Consider the following 22,466-nt stretch of genomic DNA (forward strand, 5'->3'; position numbering starts at 1 on the left):
CTACTCCACACTTTATAATGACTTCTCCTTTCAAACCGCCACCCCCCCCCCCCCCCCCCCCAACTTCCCTTCTCCTCTTCCCCCCACAGGAGGAGGCTCCTAAGGAACCTGGTGATTATAGAAGATGCCATTCACAGTTTGTTGACACAGATGATTATCGTCGCCATGGCCGGAACACCTGGATTAATGAGAGTGGAATATATGCCAATTCTGAACTGAAGAAAGTCCTCTCCCCTCTGTCCAACCCAATAGCTACTCGTTTGAAGTAAATCTGCAACCTTCACCATGAACCTTTATACTTGAAGAGGAGTTGATCCTTTCCTTTGCGTATCTGCATGACAGTGCTTATTCATTGATTTTGGCAATTTTATAATACATTTGATTGTTGTACTGAGATTGCTATTTGCTTAACAAACCATGAAGGTATAAACTACTGCTTCTTGAATTGTTACAGTTCGTCGAAGTCACACTCGATGTGATTTCTCCTTCCTCTACCATCTTGCCTTAGGGCTTGGAGTGGACGAATTGTATAACTGCCTGACAAGCCAGCATTTAGCCAGCTGAATTTGTCAAAAGTCAAGTCAAGATCATTGTCAAAGACATAGACAGTTTGGAACATTTCTTGCTTCATTTGCTGTGAACAATTGAACAAAGATTTGTTTGTAGGTTGGATCAATGCATTAAAAACAGAGAAAAGTTCCATACTGTTAATACATACTAAATGAAGAATTTACAGTTAAAATTCCATAATCAATAGTATAGTAATGATTGACCAGCCTATGTGTAGATTGCACACTTGACTGCATTCATCATTTTTAAAATATTTCACCCATTGATGCAAACTGTGTAAAGAAATAAGCGTGAAAGTTATTTACATTCTATTGTATGGAAATAAGAACAAATTTGAATGTATGAGACTTCAGTTTATAGAATACAGAATTGTTGTGGAAACTGAGCCAGGTATGTTAGACAGTCAAGTAATCTCATTAATTCCAGCATTGTTATTGGGTGATTAACCAAGTGTGGGTCTATTTCTCTTCCAATGCTAGGATATGGGCATGCTGCAGCAACACAATTTTCCAATGTACTGCTGGACAACTTGACATCTTACACCTTTTCTAAACTTCAGCTTATCCAAAGATCTGTTACCTGCATCCTAAATTGCACATCCTAACATGCACGGTCACCATTCACCCATCACCCTTTGTTTCCAGTGAATTATTGAGCTCCTGGTTAATCAACACCTTAGTTCCTACTCTCTATTTCTGTGATCATTCTTGGCTCCTTGACAATCAATGTTCTCTGCACATATCCAATTGTGGCCTCTTAACCGTCCCCAATTTTAATTGCTCTACCATTAGCAGCCATGTCTTCAGTTGTGTGGGCCCTAAGCTTTGGTCTACCCTTACTAAACCTCTCCATCTTTCTCTCATTCTTAAAACACTCCTTAAAACTGTAACTGTTTGACAAAGCCTTTGTCTCCTTATGTGTGCAAATTTTGTTTGATAATGGCTCTTTTTTACTGATATAAGGGCGCTTTATATATACACACAATTGCTTAATGCAGTATTCATTAATTCATTTTTTCTTCTTTGTATATTTTTAATGTATTTATCACATCAGTTTCTGTCAGGGAGCTTTAAGATTCACAAATGTTGGCATGTTATCATCAACTCCATTGTGATATCTTACACAATCACCAACAGAGAGCCACCCCCATCCTCAAAGAATTATTTGGTAGCATTGGCACCAGATATGTCAGCAACAAGCAGTGAGAGCATGTCAAGGAGTGGAAGTGAGGGGCATTGTTGTCCTATCACAGAAGGAACCTCAGGATACAGCCTGTGTTCCCATGAAGCTGACCATGTATGCAGCCAAGCGGCAAACTGGGGAGGACCACATGGGCCATGGTTCATTTCAAGGGGCTGTTCATTGACAAGAAAAAACTGGCTGCACACAACTAAATCTTGAAGGGAATATTAGGTGTGTGCTTCGGGCTCAGTGTACAAAAGAGTGATGATTCAAAAACATTGAAAGATGTAGAGGTAATTTCCACCAGATATGGGCATCTTTTCTCTGGAAAAGAGAAGATCGAGGAGTGACCTGGTCAGGGACTTTAAAAATTTGAAAGGGTTTGATAGGGTGGCTGTATGTTTCCACTTGTGGGGGAGACCAGAATGAGAGAGTATCAATATAAAATAGTTGCCAAGAAACCCAACAGTAAATTCAGGAGAAACCTCTTTACCCAGAGAGTGCTGAGAATCTGGGATTCATTATCACAGGGAATGGTTTATGTGAATAGTTAAGGTGAATTTAACAGGAAGCTGTACAAACACTTAAGGGAGAAAGGAACAGAAGGATATGCTGATAGGCCGAGATGAAGAGAGGTGAGAGGAGATTCTTGTTCTGCATAAAACACTTGGGCTGAATGGCCTGTTTCTGTGCTGTAGACTCTGTATTTATGATGAGAGTTAAAGGGAGAAGTTCATTACTTGCAGCCATAACACATTGTAGGAAGTCTCTTATGAATTGCATGAGTCTTATTAAGACAGCTTGGGACATTGCTGCAGCATTAAGGCTAGTAAGAAGAGCTAAGGATATCAATGACTTCAATGCTGGAATCGATCATTACTTAAGAGAATGTTTTGAATAATAACACTTTTGCAGGTATTCATCTCATGGGAAGCCTTAGGTATGACACCAGTTAGTATCAACAGAGAGTTACAAAGGGTGAGCACTCTGTCTTTTTGGAGAAGAGTAGACTGCCTGCTTCCTATTGGGACCTCATATCAGTTCAAGTGAGGAAGTCTTATCTGATCCTGACTTACCTGCACCGTCCCCCACCACCACCACCACTTTAAATGCTGAGCTACTGATGGGGCATCTATCTGGATTAGAAGCCATCCTGCAATGACAGCCTCCTCAGGGTCTTAGGCTGCAAAGGGGTAAACCATTCCAACGACCCATTCCTCAACTTCATGCCACAGGGGAGTTTTGTTATGCTGGAGTTATAAATTGGGAGCTAGAATAAGCAGAATCCTAAAATGATCTAGCACAGAAGGTGGCAATTTGGCCACTCATGCCTGAGCTGGCTCTTCAAAAGAGGATTCAAATTCATCCCACTCCTATGCATTTTCCCCATAACTCTTCGTTTTCCTCTTTAAGTATTTATTCAATTCTGTTTCCACCACACATTTATGCATAGAAATCCTGATCACCATAATTCATCCATAAAAGAAGTGCTTTCTTATGTTGCCAATCGTTTTAAATCTGTGAAGTGTGGATACTAACTCTTCTGTGTCTGAAAGGAGTTTCTCCCTATTAACTCTACCCAAACTCTTCATGATTTTGAACACCTGTTAATCTGTCCTTTAATCTATATTGCTGTAAGGAGAGCAATTCCAGCTTCTTCGGTGTCCCCTGCGGCCGAACTCAAGGGACTAGCTCATTTTATTGTGAAAGGAATTTAGCAGCAGTTCTTTTTGGGTTGGAGATTTCAGGTAGAATCCTTGAAGAACACACTGTCCCTTGCAGACCAGCCAAGTAATTGGTGACTCAAGGGATAATCTAGATAATTTTGTCCATTAATCCCTAGGTCTGTAATCTATGTGTCAGAGCTCCTGCTGTACGCCAATCTTGAGCTGTGCACAGCAAAGCAAAATATTCTCCCTTTCCTCAGTGGAAAATTTACTTCATTTTCTTTTCGTAACCACATCATTAGAAAAAATAGGTTTTCAAGAAATGGATCTACATCTTTATTTTATTAAGGTTAACAGAAGTATTTTTGTACCATGTCCAGCTGAAATTTTCATTTGGAAAACATAAGTAATAGAAACTATTTTCTAGTTTGCCTTTCCATGGTGGTTCTCTATTTGATCTCCAATTCTGTCCTCTTGACCATTCCTGATTTTCACCACTCCACCACCAATAGCCATGCCATTAATTGCTTGGGCTGTAAAGTCTAAAATACCCTACTGAATCATCTGTCTCTCTGTCTCCTTTTAAGAGTCTGTAAGGCCTACTCCTTTGACCTAACATTTGGTCCCCTAACCTTATGTCTTCTGATATACATGGGATGGGCAATAAATGCTGGTCAGCCAATGACACCCATATCCTACAAGTGAATATAAAAAGGTGTAATTTTGGTGACATTTGTGTTGGAGCATCTTGGGATGTTTTACTGTGATAAATATGCTAATAAAAATGCAAGTTCCTGTTGTCTCCTGTTGCTTTGGCACAGAAACTACTGAAACTAGGTGATAACAGCATATATTAAGTTTGCCCCATATTTGTGGTGTTTTAATGACCCTTCCATAGACATTGTGGTATGTGAATAAGAGAGTATGAAAACTTAGCCACAACATTTACTTAAGCACAGAAATCCTGCTCAAAATTGTCATACATGGACTCTGAATTCAGCATGAACTGACCTGGAAATTCCTGAAGCGGGGAATCATTACCTTTCCTCAACAACATCAAGTTGCCTTTATGTAGCATCATTTTTGTGTGGCTAATGGATGACTGACAACAACATGTAACAAAGGAGAAATTCCTCATGAGTTAACAATTGGGACAACTTGCTGGATGATTCACACAATAATAACTATTAATTTATGGGCTGCCATGGTTTGCAGGTAACATGCCATGGGGAGTTTAACTACTGTCAATGCTTTGGGTCACATCAGGAGTAGAAAATGGTCATTGACTTGAAATGCTAACTTTGTCTTTCTCTTTATATGCTGCCTGAATTCCTGAGCATTTCCAACAATATTAGTTTCCATCTCAGATTTCCAGCATCTGAAATGCTTTGTTTTTGTAAAATTTAACAGCTTTCTATTCTGATGGTTTTCTGGAAATAGAGAAGCAGTGGAAGAAAATTCTCAGGTCCTGACACTTTTTCTAATGTGTTTTTTTTACTGTAAATGATACTGGATGCTGTCAGTGGCTGCACAGTTGGAGATTATATTGCCAATAATTTGAATATTACTGAAAAGAGAGACATGTTGTTGAAATGTTTCACATTGCACTCATCAGGACAAACACAAGAATGCTGAATTTCAAACAATCACAACAATTTATAACACAGAAAAAAAGGTGCTATTGATTGGTAAGTCATCACTAATTGGCCTGGAGGAATCAGTGTGGGGAACTAAAGGCTCCCTATGTTCAGGACAAGCGCAAGACAAGCTTCAGCAGCATAGCTCTCTCTTCAACAATATTCAAGTCCTTTTAAACGACTGTCAGGCATTTAAACTCAGCTGGCATGATACACTTTGAATTGTTAGAACTGATACTTGTTAAAACATATATTCGACATTACAAAAGAATTAAGAAAGGCAACAGGTAATTTCTAAAGCTCTTTTACGGCAACCTTTATGCACTGTGAATTTATTGCCGTCTTTTCCTAAGCACTTCAAGAGGTACTTTAGAGTTTTCTGCTTTTGTCCCCTCTTCCGGAAACCATTTTGGCATTGATTTTGGGGAACATTTTCATCCTTGTATTCGAATATCTTTAAAAAAGTATACAGAGAGAAATTACATGGAATATCAGACTCAAGAGGAGGTATTCAGTAATTTTCCTTCTATTTATGAATTTACGAACTGAGGTACCCATGGCACATCTGACCCAAAAAGCAGTGAGGAATGTGCATGATAGATGTGACCATTAATTATAGTAACCGGTGCCAATTTCTGCAATCTAATTTTTAACAGCTTCTACTGTATCCCTTGTAATATCATTAGCTGATGAAGCCACAAGTCCCATCCATGTTTACACAACAGGGAAATTGGCTAGACATAGAGATGTTTCCACTTGTGGAGGACACCAAAACCAGGGGCCATAAATACGAGATAGTCACTAATACATCCCAGAGGGAATGTTTTCACCAATACAGTGGTGAGAATGTGGAACTCACCACCACAGGGAGCGGTTGAAGCAGAGGGGCTAGGTGCATTGAAGGGAAAACTAGATGAACACATGAGAGAGAGAGGAATAGAGCAATAGATGGTCAGGAAATGCAGAGGCACTAACAGCCACATGGGCTAGTTGGGCTGAATGGCCTGTTTCTTTACTATAAATCCCAGTCATGGAGCTTACTGCTCTGTGCGCTGTGTTGGGATACAAAACATCAGGGCTGATTAACTCCTGGTCACTACCAGTTAGAAAAATTGCAGGATCACATACCAAATGCTGTTTGGTGAGCTCTTCATCCAACCATCAGTTTCACCACTGAAGTCTAGCCCATTATGAGTGTGCCAGCCAATCAGAGCCAGCAGTCTCTGGGAGACCCAAGCTGTGCAACAATGTACTGGAAAGCAGCTAAGTCTTTTTTTGAGGAGGCGTTGTCAATTGTTTTTCTCACCAGGTGAAGGGGGATCGGGGTATCAGAGACAATGACAGGGAATGGACTGGTGTTTCAGTGAACAGCCTTTTGCCCCAAGCCTTCCCCAGATTGAGGCAAATGGAGGCTGTGTCATCAAATGCTGAATATTGGTACAGTCCTCAGAAACTGCCAGGAACATTCCCAGCTGTATCTAACATGTTGAGTGGTCAATATAACTGATAATGCAAGGGTTTCACTACAGGCGGGCTAGGAGTCAGTTTGGAAAAAATGTACCATTTATTGACGACTTCATTGAGCCCATCCTAATGATATCTCTTTTGCCTTCTCGATGTTTAAATACAGAGATATTCCCCATTGCTTCCCATCAATGTCACCAAGAAAAATGAGTTTTAAAAATCTTAAAATGCCTTCGGTAAATATGTAGTCCCAAAGTATTGAGTTGTCAAATATTTTTATATTTTCAGTATTCTGCAGGTTACTGCTAAATATCATAAACTGATCCTATGGCAGTTCTGATATCCATTAGTCATGTGTAGGGGTAGGAGAGCAAGATCATCTTGAAAACTGAACTAGGAGCTTCCTAATGATGCATAGCACCAGACATAGCAAGAGGGAGGATACAGATGAAAGAATGGGATTTAAGACAAGCAAATTGAGGAATGTGTATGATACTAGTTGGCCCAATGCCAGTCCTTTTTTATTTCATTATTAAAACATAGCTATTACAGGCAAGGTAATTGTTTGTTACCCATTCCTAACAGTCCTTAAGAAGGTAGCAGTGGGGCATCATCTTAAACCATTGTAGTCTGTTTGGTGAAGATATTCCTGTTGGGTGAGGATTTACAGGAGTTTAATGTTGAAGGAATGGCCAATATTTTTCTAAATCAGGATAATATATGACTCAGAGGTGAACTTCAATGTGTTCGTGTTCCCATATCTCTGCTGCAGTTGTCCCTCTAGGCAGTAAAAGTGCCAAATTGTCAAAATATTGAATCAATGGGAGGGACAGAGAATCAGAAAGAGGCTCGTGAACCTGTTCTTGTCATTCAATTAAATTAAATCATGACTGATCTCTGTCTGAATTCCATTGACTCCTTTTGAATCCATAATCTTTAATGCCTTTGCCTACCAAAATTCCTAACAATCAAAACAATTAACCCCCAGTCTCAACATGGGGCAATGAATTCCAGATTTCCACAACCCTTTGTGTGAAGATGTGATTCCTGACATCACCCTTGGATGACCTCATTTTAAGGTTGCATGCCTCTCCTAGATTCCTCCACCATAATCAATAATTTCTCAGTCGCTAGTCTATCAAACCCTTTTTAGTCACTGTAAACACCTCAATCAGACCACCCCATATTTTTCTCTACAAAAGAAAATACAAGTGTTGTCTATGCAACTTGGCCTTGTAATTCAACCCTTCCAACACCAGTGAATTAGTTTTTTTTATTCCTGGTTTATTAATCAGAAGTTGCTGAATACTTTGTAGCACTTTAGAGAGAAAAATAAGCAGGTCTTCTTTGCTTGGGAAAGAGCAAATAAGAAAGGCAGAACAGAAAAGTAGCCTTGATGATGTCTGCTTTTTGGCCTGACAGAGTTAATCTGTTTTTGTCTGTAGGCGGCTGCAGTTTCCAAGATAAAGTTGTTCTGTGGTAAACTAAATTATGTGGCAACTCTTAACATTTCTTATGGTGAGGTTTGTGCAGGATCTTTGCTGAAGAAAATTTTCTACAGACATGAATAACTTTCCACTTGACCTGAACACATATTTGTAATTGATATTGGTTACTGCCTAGCAACCATCAAGTTACATTATTTTTCCACTGACTAAATTTTCTTCATTATATAATCTCTGATCTAATCTATTCCTATAAGACGTACAACTGAACACTGCTAAGCAAGTTCCATTTGAATAGATAGAATTTTATAATGGGCTTGTTCCATCAAAATTATACAACATGGAAAACGGCCATTCAGTACATTGTGTCATTGTTACTTAAATAAACCCATTCCCCTGCTGTTTCTCCATGGTCCTGTAAATCCACACAGACACACACAAATGCACTTCAAACCAATTTCCTTTGAAGGTTGCTATTGACTCTTTTCCCACCATTCTTTCAGACAGCACATTTTAGATCACAGCAACTTGCTGGTCAAAATACGTTCTCCTTGCATCACCTATGTGTGGAAATGGTTCCTTATCTATTCTATCAAAACGGTTCAAAATTTCAACCATCTCTGCTCTAAGGAGAACAACACCAGCTTCTCTTTTCTCTCCTTTGTCTTATTTGCCATTTTTTATTGTGGAAAATGGTGACTTATGTCAGCTATCATCATTCATTCTGAATAGCTCCATGCTTTATTAACAGTGATGTAAGGAGTCATAAAGTCATAGAATCACAGAGTTGTACAGTATCGAAACAGACCCTTTGGTCCAACTCGCCAATCAGATATTGTAAATTAATCTAGTCCCATTTGCCGGCATATTGCCCATATTCCTCTAGACCCTTCCTTTTAATCTACCCATCCAAATGCCTTTTAAACGTTGTAATTGTACCAGCCTCCACAACTTCTCTGGCAGTATGTTCCATACATGCACCACCTTCTGCATGAAAAAATTACCCCTCAAGTCCTTTTTAAATCTTTCCCCTCTCACCATAAACCTATGCCCTCTAGTGTGCAATAATGTTTCTTATTTCATGCTGGCATCATGATTACCCAGTTAACATCCATCTTCTAATTAAAATTGAACTTGTGGGAGGTAAATGTTGGGCTGAATAATGATGGGTTTGATGCAAATACTTCCCTCTTAAGTCCTAAATTAGACCAGTTGAAAATTAATTTGCAAATTTGATCAAATTTTTGGAGGATTGGTATGGACTCGATAGACCGAATGGCTTGCTTCCACACTGTAGGATTCTATGATTCTAGGTTGGCCTGAATGATTTGACCATAATGCACTAGCTGCAAAAAGAAAGACTTAATGGGGTTTTGCCATGCAAATTCTCCTGGGTTTCTCTGTTCCATTCCAAGTCTGTCTGCTCGGAAAACCTTCCATTTTCTTTTCTGCACTCTGTTAGTCAAGGCTCAGTCTGTGGTTGAGATGGCTTGGACCAAATTACTTAACTCAAATTTTAATCTAAATCACATTAAGTTAGATTCATTTTCAATGTGTGTTTTGTAAGCAATGGCCTAGTGGTAATGGCGTTGCACTCTTAATCCAGAGCTCCAGGTAAAGTTCCTCTTTTCCTTCCAGTTCCTGATTTACAGATATTGCGGGAATGTTTTCAATATCCTCTGTAGCAAAGAACAAAGCAAAATATTTGTTCATTTCATCATAATTTTCTTTTTACCTCCTATTAACTCTCCATTCTCACTCTGAAGAGGACTAACATTCATTTTTCCAACTCTTCCTTTTTTAATACCTGTTGCTGTCTGTTTTCACATTCCTAGTTAGCTTCCTCTCATACTCTCATTCTCTCCTAATCTTCACAGTCTGACCAATCATCTTGCTGGCACTCATCTTGGCACATTTATTTGCTTCCCCTACATGGTAGATTCTCTATTTAGAAATTTTTAACAGTAGGAATATTTTATTGAATAATCTGAAATGTTTTAATTCAATGCCTGGCACCTCTATTGATGTATATAGTGTGTCAGTTCACTTCAGCTAGTTTAGTTTTCACACCCATATAGTTGCCCTTATTTAAATTTAAAATACTAGTCTGAGAATCAATACCCTCTCTTTCAAACAGAATGTACATTTCAATGATATTTTGGCCAGTGAAATCTTGAGATGCCTTTGCTCTGAGGTCATAAATTGATTATACCCCATTACACAGTATCGGGTCCAGTTTAGCCTCCTCTCTGGCTGGTTCCAGAATGTGCTCCTCTAAGAAGCTATCCGAAAATTCTGTGACTCCTCATCTAAGACCCTACTGATCTTTCTGCTATGTGTGCAGATTAAAGTCACCTATGATTATGCCATCCATTTATCACAATCATACCACATTTCTTCTAGTATACTGTGGTTACTGTTATGAAGCCTGTAGACAACTCCCACCAGCTACTTCTTCCTCCTACATGTTCACGTCTCACTGGAGTAGCGCACTGGAAATAAATCCCTGCTATTCCTGGTCTTATCACAAAAGTAAAAGAATTTAAAATGTACATAAAGGATCCCGAATTCACCTAACTATCACATCCAGGCTGACAAAAAGCCCAGTCCAGATTTTTGTACTCAACAAAACTTGCTATTCATTACAAGTAATAACGCTCTACCTCATGTTGATCAGATGGTACTTCTTGCTTGTCCTTCTCTAGATGCTTCCACTGGTTTGCAAGTCGTAGCTAGTTCACTTATAAAAAGTCTACAACATTAATTAAAAGTCACAGCTTACAGCAACTCCTAAAGGAAAGATAAATTGGTTTTCTTCAGGCTTAAAGTGGATTTTACTGTAGAGAGAACTCCTGAGCTGGCGGAAGTCTGATATCTTCCCTGTATCTTGTTCACAGTCCTAAACTGGCCTGTTCAGCTACCCGAGAGCCAATCGAATAGTCAGGAGTAAATAGACAATCTTTGTCATCAATAACTGGTCACAGACCAATCAGCTACTTGTGCCAGTTAAAGTTCCATCTGTATGCAACCTCTCAGCTGCAGTTCATCTGCAACAGTTAACCACTGCTCGAGTAAGCAGCTGTGTAAACAGTGCTTACAATGTGTCAGGTTCCTTGCTTTCAAAACATTCAGTAATATCACCACAATTGTTAAGTTTAAAATAGTTTTTTATAGTTCATTTAAGTCAACAATTAAAAATGGAGGAAAAATAAAAAAAACACAATCTTTACACACCTTTCTCTTCATCTCCACCCTAACTTCTGAACCAACGTACCTCTATGCATTGCACAAATGCCAGTCTTAATTAACAGTGCTATCTCTCCAACTTTACCTAGTTTCCTATTTTTCTTCAACACCGTAAACCACTCAATATTCGGAACTCAATCCTTGTAAGCCTGCAGCCATGTCTCCATAAAGGCAGTTAGGTTATATATATATACTTAATTCAATGTCCATAATAAATTTGTTTTCTTCGTCTGATTCTACATGCATTCAGCATCTTTAGATGTTGCTTTTTTTTTAATCTTTGTAATGCCTAGCCCTGATTTTGTCATATTGCTGGTCTCTTCTCTCTGTCCCTTCCTGCCATTCTCTCACCCTCATTTCTCATATTGCTAATTTCTTCTCTTCTCTGTCTCTACTGTTCGATATACCACACTATCTACATTTGATCCTTGCACCACTATGTTGTTTAACCCCCTCTATATTTCCCTAGTTATGTGGTTTGCAAGAACACTGATCCCAGCATGCTTCAGGTGTAGACCACTCAAATAGCACAGAGCACAATTTCCCCAGTACTGCTGCCCAATTACAAATTGGCCCAATTACAAATCCTTTTCCTTTTCATCCTCTTTAATGCAATTCTTGTGACTTCAGCAGACTTAGAGGCTTTTTTTCCTGCTGTATGGACTAAGATGCCCTTGGCCAATGTTTTGGAGCCTATGAAGGTCCCATGTGAGGTTGCCCCAGCTGGACCTGTGCAGGGGCAGACACAACCATTGGGACAGGGGGTAGCATGTGAGCTGCTGACCAAGGGAAGATCTGGGGGAATGGGGAGAGATTTTGGGTGGGGATGGGGATACTTACTGACTTTGAGTTATGTTCCCAAGGCCTTACTCAAGCTTTCCTCTAATGGTCCACCCAGACTTCCCTGATAATCAAGAATGAAGAACACATTGCCTTCCAGTGGGATGTTGAATCACCAGGGGGACACTTGTTTAAACTGGCAGACTGTGTGCAGGCCCATTGGTAAAGACCAGAATGCACTCCATTACCTATCTAATGGCTGTTCCATACTGGTGAACACTCTTGCCATCAAAGTCCATGACCATCTGTACAAAGATTTGAGTTATCATGGCATTCATTCTTGAGACAAATTCCTCTAATCACTCTCCAGTTGTGTGCAATACTTCTTGAAATGCTTACAGAGCCTCACACATATTCTGCTGGGCTAGCAACTGTCTTTATTGTTGACTCCCAGCACTCAGCATCCTGGTCCAGTAGAGCAGAGTTATCCTGTAACTTGTAACTGGGACTCTTCACAGCTATCCTTGTCCCCAGCTTGTGCTGACTTGCAGGGTGTGATTTACCATGTGAACAGTGGAGATTAAGGGGACAGACCTAGATAGAATCGATCAATTGGACCCATTTCCCCAGCAGAGAGGTTAATAACCATGGGGCTTAGTTATAAAGTTATTGGTCGAAGGATTAAAGCGAAATTGACTGTGGTGGTGTCTGACTGACTGCCTGAAACCAAAGAAAGGTCCAAGACTGTCATTAAAAATTACTTGAATACACACTGGAAGCATTATAACTTACATGGAATGGACCAGAGGCTGGATAGGGCCCCAGACTCTAGAGATCGTTTATGGCTGGCACAGACATGATGGGCTGAGTGAGCTCCTTCTGTATAGTAAATTTTCTATGTTCCTATTTTCCACTGGTGAATGGTTAAAATACAAACAATATCATGTTTCCCATTCACTTTTTTTTCTGAGGTGTTTCCAATTTCTGTAATTGTAATTCAAGCATTTTTTTCCTCAGGGTTCATTATTATATTTCTGTCGAAGAAACAGTCAACTGAAACATAAATTATTTCCCCTGTGAAAATACAGTTTACAAACTCTCCCAAGTGTCCACTCAGAATGATGTAGTATTATTGCTGTGCTAGCTGTTTATAATTTTGGACCGTGGGGTAATGCTGTAAAATGTTACTTAATGTTGCTTAATGGTAAGTTGTCACTTGAGATGTCACTTACTTTATGTTTAAGACTCTGTTGTAACTTTGAAAAGGAAACAAAGGATTCTGACTTAAGCAATGGGACTTGGCATCTGACTTGGAGATGACAGGCTGATTAAAATTCTATTACTACTCTGTTCACATTGGGAATGCAGGTTTCTGCATAACTCAGCAGTCTGATAAGATTGAAAATCTAAATTCAAAACAGACAGATCAATGCAGGAATATGATAGCGAAATGCTACTTATACGTCACAGCAAAAATGTTCTGTCAAGCATCTCAATAACTATAAAATCATCCAGCACTGAAGGAAGCCATTTGGCCCACTGGAAGAGCAATCCAATTAGTCTCATTCAATTGCTCTTCCACATAAGCCTACATTTCTTTCCTCTTCAAGTACTTACTTAATTCCCTTTGAAAGACACTATTGATTCTGCCTCCGCTGCCCTTTCAGGTAGTGCATTCCAGATTATAACAACTGGCTGCTTTAAAAAAAAATTGTCTTCATCTCAGCTCTTGCCACTTCCTTAAACTTGTGTCCCCTGGTTACTGACCCTCCTGCCAAACTCCTCATAAAGTTAAGCACCTTCTTAATTCTCTTGTTAACCTCCTCCACTCTGGGAAGTGCAACTGCAGTTTCTTTAGTCTCTCCACATTGATTGAAATCTGTATCCCTAATACCATGCTCATAAATCTCCTCTGTAATCACTCCAAAGCCTTGACATTCATCCTAAAGTGTGGTGCCCAGAATTAAACGCAAAATTCCAGTGGAGACCTATCCATTACAATGGATAGGTGTACAAAATGATCAGAGGTATAGATAGAGTAGACAGCCAGAGACTTTTTTCTAGGGTGGAGGTAGCTTTTACAAGGGGACATAGTTTTAAAGTGAAAGGAGGTAGATATTGGGGAGATGTCAGAGGTAGGTTCTTTACTCAGAGAGTGGTCGGGGCGTGGAATGCATTGCCAGAGAGGATAGTGGAGTCGGCCTCATTAGGGACATTTAAGCGGCTATTAGATAGGCATATGGATGATAGTATAAGGTAACGGTGGAGGTTAGATAGACCTTAGGTTTAGGATAAAACATCGTGGGCCGAAGGGCCTGTACTGTGCTGTACTGTTCTATGTTCTATGTTTAAAAGTTCGGCACAACATCGTGGACCGAAGGGCCTGTACTGTGCTGTACTGTTCTATGTTCTATGTTCTATTTATTAAATAGTAAGGTTTTAGCAAAACTCATTGCCTTTGTGCTTTATGCCTCTATTCATAAATCCAATGATCCCATTTGCTTTTATTACTGATTCCAAAATAAAACACATCAGTGTTTTGGCCATGAAGGATGTGAAAGAGACAGGATGAATAAAGTGACCTAAAAATTAACACAGATTTTTAAAGAAATATTCATTCACAAGTTGCGAGAATCTCAGACTATCATTTATTGTCCATTTATAAATATCCTGAGAAGGGTGCTTTTGATTGACAACAAACCTTGGGCTGCAGGGCATTCTGTTAGGAAGGGGGTCTCAGGGTTCTGATCCAACAATTGTGAAGGAATTTGTGCCAAGTCAGGATAATGTGTGGCTATGGAGAGGAGTTTGTAGCTGATGGTATTCCCATGTATCAACTACCCTTGTTCTTCTAGGTGGTAGAGGCCGCAGTTTTGAAAGGAGATGTTGAAAGAGCCTTGGTGAGTATCTGCAATGTATCTTGTAGATGGCGCAGACTGCTATCACTATGTATTTGTGGTGGAAGATTGAATATTGAATATGATGGACAGGGTGCCAATCATGTGGGTTGATTTGTCATGGATGGTGTTAAACCTCTTGACTGTTGTTGGACCTACACCTATCCAGGCAAGTTGAGAGTCTTCAAGCACACTCTGAACTTATACCTGGTAGATGATGGAAGTGGTAACTCTGCACAGAATTCCCAACTTCTGAACTTCTCTTTTAATCACAGCATGTATATGGCTGAGCTAGAATGCCCTGGAAGTATAAAAGCACATAGATAAAACCAGCAAGGAGAGTAATCACATATCAGATTTTATAATGTTCAGCACTGCATGCAAAAATAAAGTTTATCCCATGCAATAGTTAAGCTACATTGTTGCAAGAGGAAAATTGTTGAAAATAAAGACAGACTTACATTCATGTAGAATCCCTCACAACCTCCAGATGTCTCTGGATGCCAGGGAGGTACATTGGAATTTTAGTTGCTACTTCAAATTTGGAAATGCAGCAGCCAATTTGTACAAAGCACCCTCCATCAAACAGCAGTGAGATACATGACCAGATAATTGTTTTCTTTCTGATTATGTTAGTTAAGGTGTAACTATTGGCTAGTGCACTAAGGAAAGCTCTTCTTTCCTCTGCTTTTTTGCCCTGAGGTGGCAGGTGGGAACTTAAACATTTCCTGTCTCTATCAGGCAGAAGTCAGTCGGTTAGCTCAGTTGGCTGGACTGCCTGGTATATGTTGTACAGTAACAGTATCAGCTAAGGTCACCACATAAGCCCTGCCTTCTCAACCTTGCACCTCACCTGAGTTGTGGTAACCCTCAGGTTAATCTCACCATTTTTCTCTCTCCCTAATGAGATAGCAGACTGTAGTGATTTTCAGATTGGACAGAACTGCCACCAAAAAATGATCTAGGAGTGGCAATGTATATGTACCAGCTTTACTTAATAATGTTGCAATCCTGCATTGTTTGTTATTCAAGTCTTGGCTCTCTCTCAACATGTTTGTTGGGTCTTGTGTTTGTGGAGAAATTTGTTTCACATGCTCATCTGTTGGGAAGGAAAGTACAGAATTCCATTTCCTGCTTTCTGCCATCTGCCATTGATTGCATCATGATATTTTATGATTTTATGCAATGTCTAACCAAAATGTGGGTTACTGGCTGCACATATGGACTTTTTTAAGCAATTTGGGTGATTGCTAAACAAATAATGATGTGATCAACGCAGCTAAGGAGACACTTCCGCTGATCCGTTCATGTTCTGTCTGCTTCACTTTATTTTTCTAAGTTTAATACAATACTGTTATATCCGTACAAGTGAAAAGCAGTGTAGTATCTCTGACCTGTTATTGCTACAAGGAGAACTAAAAGCCAATCCAGAAGTCCTCACTGTAATTGAGCTCAATTACAGATTCTTTAAAAGAATGGCGAATTCGGATCAATTTGGACAATCTTGGATTCTGCACCACAATTTCGATCCAAGGTTTTCTTTCCATCTAGCATAAATCATGGGATTGTTACAGCACAGAAAGAGGTCATTCAACCCAATCTATCTGTGCCAGCTCTCTGAATAAGCAATGCATATGATACCATTCCCCCTGTCCTCCTCATAACCCTACACATTCTTCCTTTTCAAATAAAGATCCAACTTCCTCTTGGATGCGGTGATTGAACCTGCCCCTAACACATTCTCAGACAGGGCATTCTAATTTTCATAACGAAAATGTTTCTCCTCATGTTGCTTTTGCTTGTTTTGCCAAAATCCTAAATCTGTATTTGTCATAAATTTGGAATTGAGAATTATTAGCAGTACTACATGCAATAGTTTTAACAACACTTAGGTAGCCAGGATGAAACTAAGCTGGGTTATCCTCATACTTTAGTAGTAGGGGCTTCTACATTTTGTGCAGAACTTTCCCCATGGAGACAAGAAACAAGAGCTGGGACGTTTAGAGGTCTTGATGCTGCCTCTGATTGGGAACTAATTAAATTCAACGCTTTCATTCAAGAGAAACCTTCATTGCCAAAGGGAAAGATTCCCAGTCAAATGATGTGTAGATACTGTTGTAATTTAAGAAATGCAGCAGGTAATGTGTGTACAGGAGGATCCCACAATCAGCAGTGAGATAAATGACAGATAATCTGTTTGTTTACAGTGATGTTATTAGTCTCAGGACACTGGGGAGAACCTCCCCACTCTTCTTTAATATAGCAGCCTTGGGACCTTTTGTGTCCACCCCGGTACGTAGACACAACCACGTTTCAATGTCTCATCTAAAACATGAGGCCAACAGGGCAGTGCTCCTTCAGTAGTGCACTGGGGGTGTCAAGTGTAGATATTGTGCTCAAGTTTGTATAGTGGGACTGAGCCTACAGCCTCTAACACAGAGGCAAGAGTAATGTGCAATGAGCCACAGCTCATTTATGAACAAGCATCGCTGAATCTGAGTTCAGTTTATCCACTAAGGACAGAGTTCGTTATCTGACTGATGTCTGGTGTTCTTGTGGGAAATGAAGGAAGCTGTTTGATGTTTGAGGTAGCCTGGTAGCGACTTACAAATCCTGTCATGGTGTCATACCAAGCTACTTCTGCTACATCTTTAGAACTGTGGTCCATATCTTTTCTCTAATAAAGAAATAGAAAATTAAGGAGAAACCTCTACCCAGAGAGAGTGCTGAGAATGTGAAACTCCATACCACAGGGAGTGGTTGAGGTGAAGCGTAAAGATTTATTCAAGGGAAGCCAGACAGGGATATGGGGGAAAGAGAAAAAGAAGGATATGTTGATATGGTGACATGAAGTTCTTGGGAAGATGATTGGGTACAGCATAAATAGCAGCATAATGGACTGAGAGGACTAATTTATTTTGTAATAATTTATCCAGTTCTCCACTGCTGATGGCAAAAACTTCTGTTATCGTTGTCCTGCTTCCCATCATCGAAAGCCTCAATTAACATAATTCTCTGGACTTTCTTGACTGGCACCCCATCCACTATTTTAAGCATTCAATGTGTCCACAGCTGACACACTTTGGCAGCAATGTGTACCATCTACAGGATGAACTGCAACAATTCACCAAATCACCTTTAACAGCACCTTCCAAACCTACAGCTTCCATCATCCAGAAGGACAATGGCAGTTGATATATTAAAACACCCCCACCTGTAAGTTCTCCACCAAGGCATACACCATCCTGACTTGAAATTATGTTGCTGTTCCTTCACCGTCACTGGGCAAAATCCTGGATCACAGCATTCCCCACAGCATTATGAGTGTACCTATGATTCCATGGATTGCAGCAGTTGGAGAAGGCAGCTCACCACACCTTCACCCAGTCAGTTGGAGACAAGCAACAAATGTTGGGCTAGCTAGATAGGCCCATAGCCCATGAACAAATAATACCAATTGTATTGATTGTTCATCCATTGCCCTTCACTCTGTTCTCATCCTCTGCTTTGCGATGCAGCATGGAGTGTTCCGCTGTATTAAGCCATGTTATTGGCATTAGAGGAAGGAAGCAGTTACTGTGACATCTGCAATCGTTGCTGATCTAAGCAGGAACTATTCATTGTCCTGCCTGCTCACTCTGTGGTCCTGTTTTCTCTTTAGTAATCCATCAATTGTGAATGTCTGGTTTTCTTGTGATGATACCCGCACTGTTGTTATTTTTGGCTCGGCTCTGCAGCAGGTCTTGCAATACTGACAAAAGTTGGGGGCAATTAAGTACTTTATGTTGTTAACAATAACACTAACAATGGCCTGATGTAGCAGAAAGAGGTCACTGTGTCATTACTGGATTTTTGTGGAAAGCCTACAGGGATATTTCATAAATCATCTGAACACAATCAGAGCCAAGCTCTGATCCAATTTAAATGAAGGTTTTTAAAGTTATGTGGGCTTTTCAAGGATTTTGGTCTCAGTCTGTTTCTGCTGCAGTGTGGAACTCTTAGTGTGCACTCAGCACTTGAAGATGTGTCTCTATAGATTGCTCATAGTCTGGATAGTCTCATGGTCTGGTTTCCATCACTCGAGGATGGGGGCAGATCAGACAGGAATATTTCGATATGTTTCTTGTCTTATTAGTGCCTGTTTTCCAGGGATTATGTAGTTGATGGAGAGGGGGAGAGAGGGGGAAAGAATGGGGAGTGGTTAAGAAGCAAGTAGGGAGGAGAGGATAAGGTTAGAATATGAAGGAGAGGGAAGGGTTGGAGGGGAGAGGAGGGACAGAGAGGAGAGGGCAAGGAGAGATGAAGATGAAAATATTAAGGAGAGGTAAAGGTGGATGGAGAGGAAAGAGTGAAAAAGGGGAGTGGGGAGGAGAGTAGGTGGATAAACAGAGAAGAGAAGAGGGGAGAGCATGAATGAGGAAGAAGGATGAAGCAGGAATAGGGGAATGGAGAGGAGGAGAGGCTGAGGGAGGGGAGAGAGGGAATGTAGAGGAGAGGTATAATGGTGAGGAGAGGTGGAGGGTATAGGGGTAGAGAACAGTGGGACATGGCGCAAAAGGGGTGAGGAGAGGAGACAGAGAGAAGGATTTTCGAGTAAGAGAACCAAGGAGAGGTGAAGGGCAAGAAGGAAGAGAAATGTGGAAAGGAGAGGTAGGGAAAAGGAGACAGCAAGAGAAGATGGACTGGGGAATTGAGTAGGCGAGAGGAGAGCAATGGAGAGGCCAAGGAGAGGGGAGAACGGAATAAGAAGGAGGGAGGAAAGAGGTGAGGAGAAGAGAACAAGAGGGAGAGGAGGAGGGTAAAGTTGAGTATATTTGAAAAGTGGTGAGGAGAGGGCGAAGTAAAGAAGACAAATGGGGAAGGCAGGCAGGAGGCGCGAAGGGGATGAAACTGAGGGCAAGGATGAGGGTGGATCAAGAGTTTGGACTTTGGATCAGTTTGATAGACCAGCTGATCCTTTCCTGATGTTTGGACATTCCAAGAAAACATTTGATCTCGGCTTTGTTTTGAGATGAGAAGAAAGAATAGAGCCAGATGTCAGAAACCTTGGAAACCACAATAGCTTCAGGGCCTCTTAAATAAAAAGATGATGAGTAATGACTTTGGTATAAAAAATTTTATCAGAGCAGAACAGAAATTGAAAGTGGCAAATTTAACCACTAGTTTTAAAAGCTTGATCAGGACCAAATATTTCTTCTCTTTTTAAATGTGTATCAATTTGTTGAGCTTCTAGTATTTATTATTTTATTAACAATTCTTGTTTTTCTTCTGTGATACTTAATACCTGAAGATTTAGTAACACTGCAATTCCAAAACTTAAAGAAGATTCCTCATAATAATTGGACACCTTGGCCTAGTTTTGTTGCAATGCAGCATTGCGCAGCATTCATTAAATGTACCATTGCCCTGAAATCAGAGCCAGATTGCTCAGGGGTGGTGTCAGGAAGCATTTCTTCACACAAAGGGGAGTGGAACTCTGCAGTTCTCTCTCCCAGAAGCCTGTGGATGTGTAGGGAGCAAATGGATAGATGGAACGTCAGCTGTAGATTACCAGGATCTAATTGTTTGGCAATGCTGTCCTGCGTAGTTTCTCCTGGTTCTTATATAAGCCTGAGGCAGTGAGTTCCAGCAAGCTATTTGGATCTGGAAAGCCTCACAGCAGAGCTCAGTCCTGATGTCCACACTTTCTGTGAGATATCTGGGTGATAACCATCTACAGGGACCCTGGTAGATTTCTTCTTATCTACATTAGAACAGTGACTACACAACAAGACAGGCTTTGATAAAGTGTGTTAATGGGATGTGGGTGTCACTGTCAAGGCCAGCATTTATTGCTTATCCCTAATTGCCCTGAGGGACAATTAAGAGTCAACCACATTGCTATGGGTCTTCTTCATCCGTAGGCCAGACCAGATTATGATGGTAGTTTCCTGTCCTGAAGAATATTAATGAACCAGTTGGGTTGTTGCAACAATCAATAATGGTTATATGGTTAGACTAGCTTTTCATTTCAGATATTTTTTCTAACTGAACTAAAAGCTCACCACATGGTGGGATTTGAATCCATGTCCTCAGAATATTAGCCTAGGGTCCTGGATTGCTAGCCCAGTGACTCAGTGAATCAGGGCTCTGATGAAGAGTCACCGGACTTGAACCGTTAACTCTACTTTACCCCCACAGATGCTGCCTGACCTGCTGATTTTGACAGCAATTTCTGTTCTTGACATAGGGTTTGCCTGTTGTCTTTGTCATGCTGTGTAGCACCTCGGTGAAAGCAGAAAGAGACCCTTCACAGGCAATTATTTTGCCTGGATAAGCCCATGGGCTGGCGGGCTCTTCAATAGGAACTCATGTAGGCAGATGAGTAAGATGGTGTCTTTCGTTTTTCTGCTCGATTTTGTGCCCACCTACCTGCCAATTTGATCATGGTGGTCAGAGTGTGGAGGGTATAAAATGCCAGATCACGAATTGGATCTCTGTCCTTCTGGCTTCTCTGACACTGTGTTAGCTAGGACAGTGAAAAACTCATCAACTAGCCATCTTTTTGGATTAAATAATTTTTAATTCTCCCCTTGCATCAGAAAATACCTGTAAATACATTGAGATCTGTACAATCTGATGTTCTCCCAAAACAAGGACATCTGCAAAGAAAGGAACAAACTACCAACAGCCTATGGCAAAGCTGCAGCTGAGCAAGGACCACCAGAAATTCATCCTGTGCTCCCAATTCACAAAATACCAATATAGGCTGGGCAACATAAGATGGCAGTAGGTTTAATTTAAGGTACAGCTCCTCTGGAATGGCAAGCCTATTACCCAGCATGCACAGCAGCAGAGAAAGTGCTCCATCTCTGGGAATGACTGTTTGCACAGCTCTGTCCCAGAGGGACAGCTGTTTCTGTGCCGCCAGCAAATTAACTCTTGATTCCATTGAAGTGTCTTTTACAACATATAGAGGGATCACTTTGAAAATAAGGGTGCCTGCAAAAATAAGGGCAAACAAATAATTAACAAAAGTGTCTTTGATTTGCATGTTTCACTATATTCATGTCAATAACTGTGACTCTACAACTTCCTGAACACCAGTAATTAAATTCCACCCTGAGCCAGGATAACAGTGGGTGGTGACATCTCCCTCCACGGAAATCAGAGAACAGAGGTATTTCCATGAATTTGGAAAACCTCCTTGTTATACCAACAGGAAAAATGAACACAGATTCGCATGGATAACTTCTTAGTCCAGATATGTTACCTCAACTATTGAAGAATGCAACAATATTTTTGAAATGAGAAGGAGATACACTGTTTATAGTGTCGCACTGAAGATTGGAAACCAATCAATTCCTTAACCATGGCACCATCTCCACCCCACTGGATCAGCCAAAATCACAAAACTATCAGAACAGGTGGCATTGCAGTAGTTTCAGGCACAAACTTTCATTTACAAAGCAATCTGAACATAGTCAATCATCTCAGGGCACTTGACAGAAGCATAATCAGATAAAATGTTGTGACTAAGACACAAATTAGGACAGCTGATCCAAAGTTTAATCAAACAGAAAAGCTTTATGAGTGCCT

The 22,466-nt window shown here is 40.4% G+C and overlaps 1 protein-coding gene across 1 annotated transcript in view; it reads left to right on the forward strand.

Annotated features, from left to right (window-relative positions):
• LOC109920934 (protein CFAP95) overlaps nt 1-534 on the forward strand; it is a 39,262-nt gene extending 38,728 nt beyond the window's left edge. Inside the window, exon 6 of the mRNA XM_048620062.1 lies at nt 90-534. Coding sequence (XP_048476019.1) covers nt 90-269 — 180 coding nt within the window. The 3' untranslated portion in view covers nt 270-534. The remainder of the gene's footprint in view (nt 1-89) is intronic.
• The last annotated feature ends 21,932 nt before the right edge of the window (nt 535-22,466 follow it).

This window comes from Rhincodon typus, chromosome 3 (assembly GCF_021869965.1).
Source record: "Rhincodon typus isolate 14 chromosome 3, sRhiTyp1.1, whole genome shotgun sequence".
In the NCBI taxonomy this organism is placed as follows: domain Eukaryota; kingdom Metazoa; phylum Chordata; class Chondrichthyes; order Orectolobiformes; family Rhincodontidae; genus Rhincodon; species Rhincodon typus.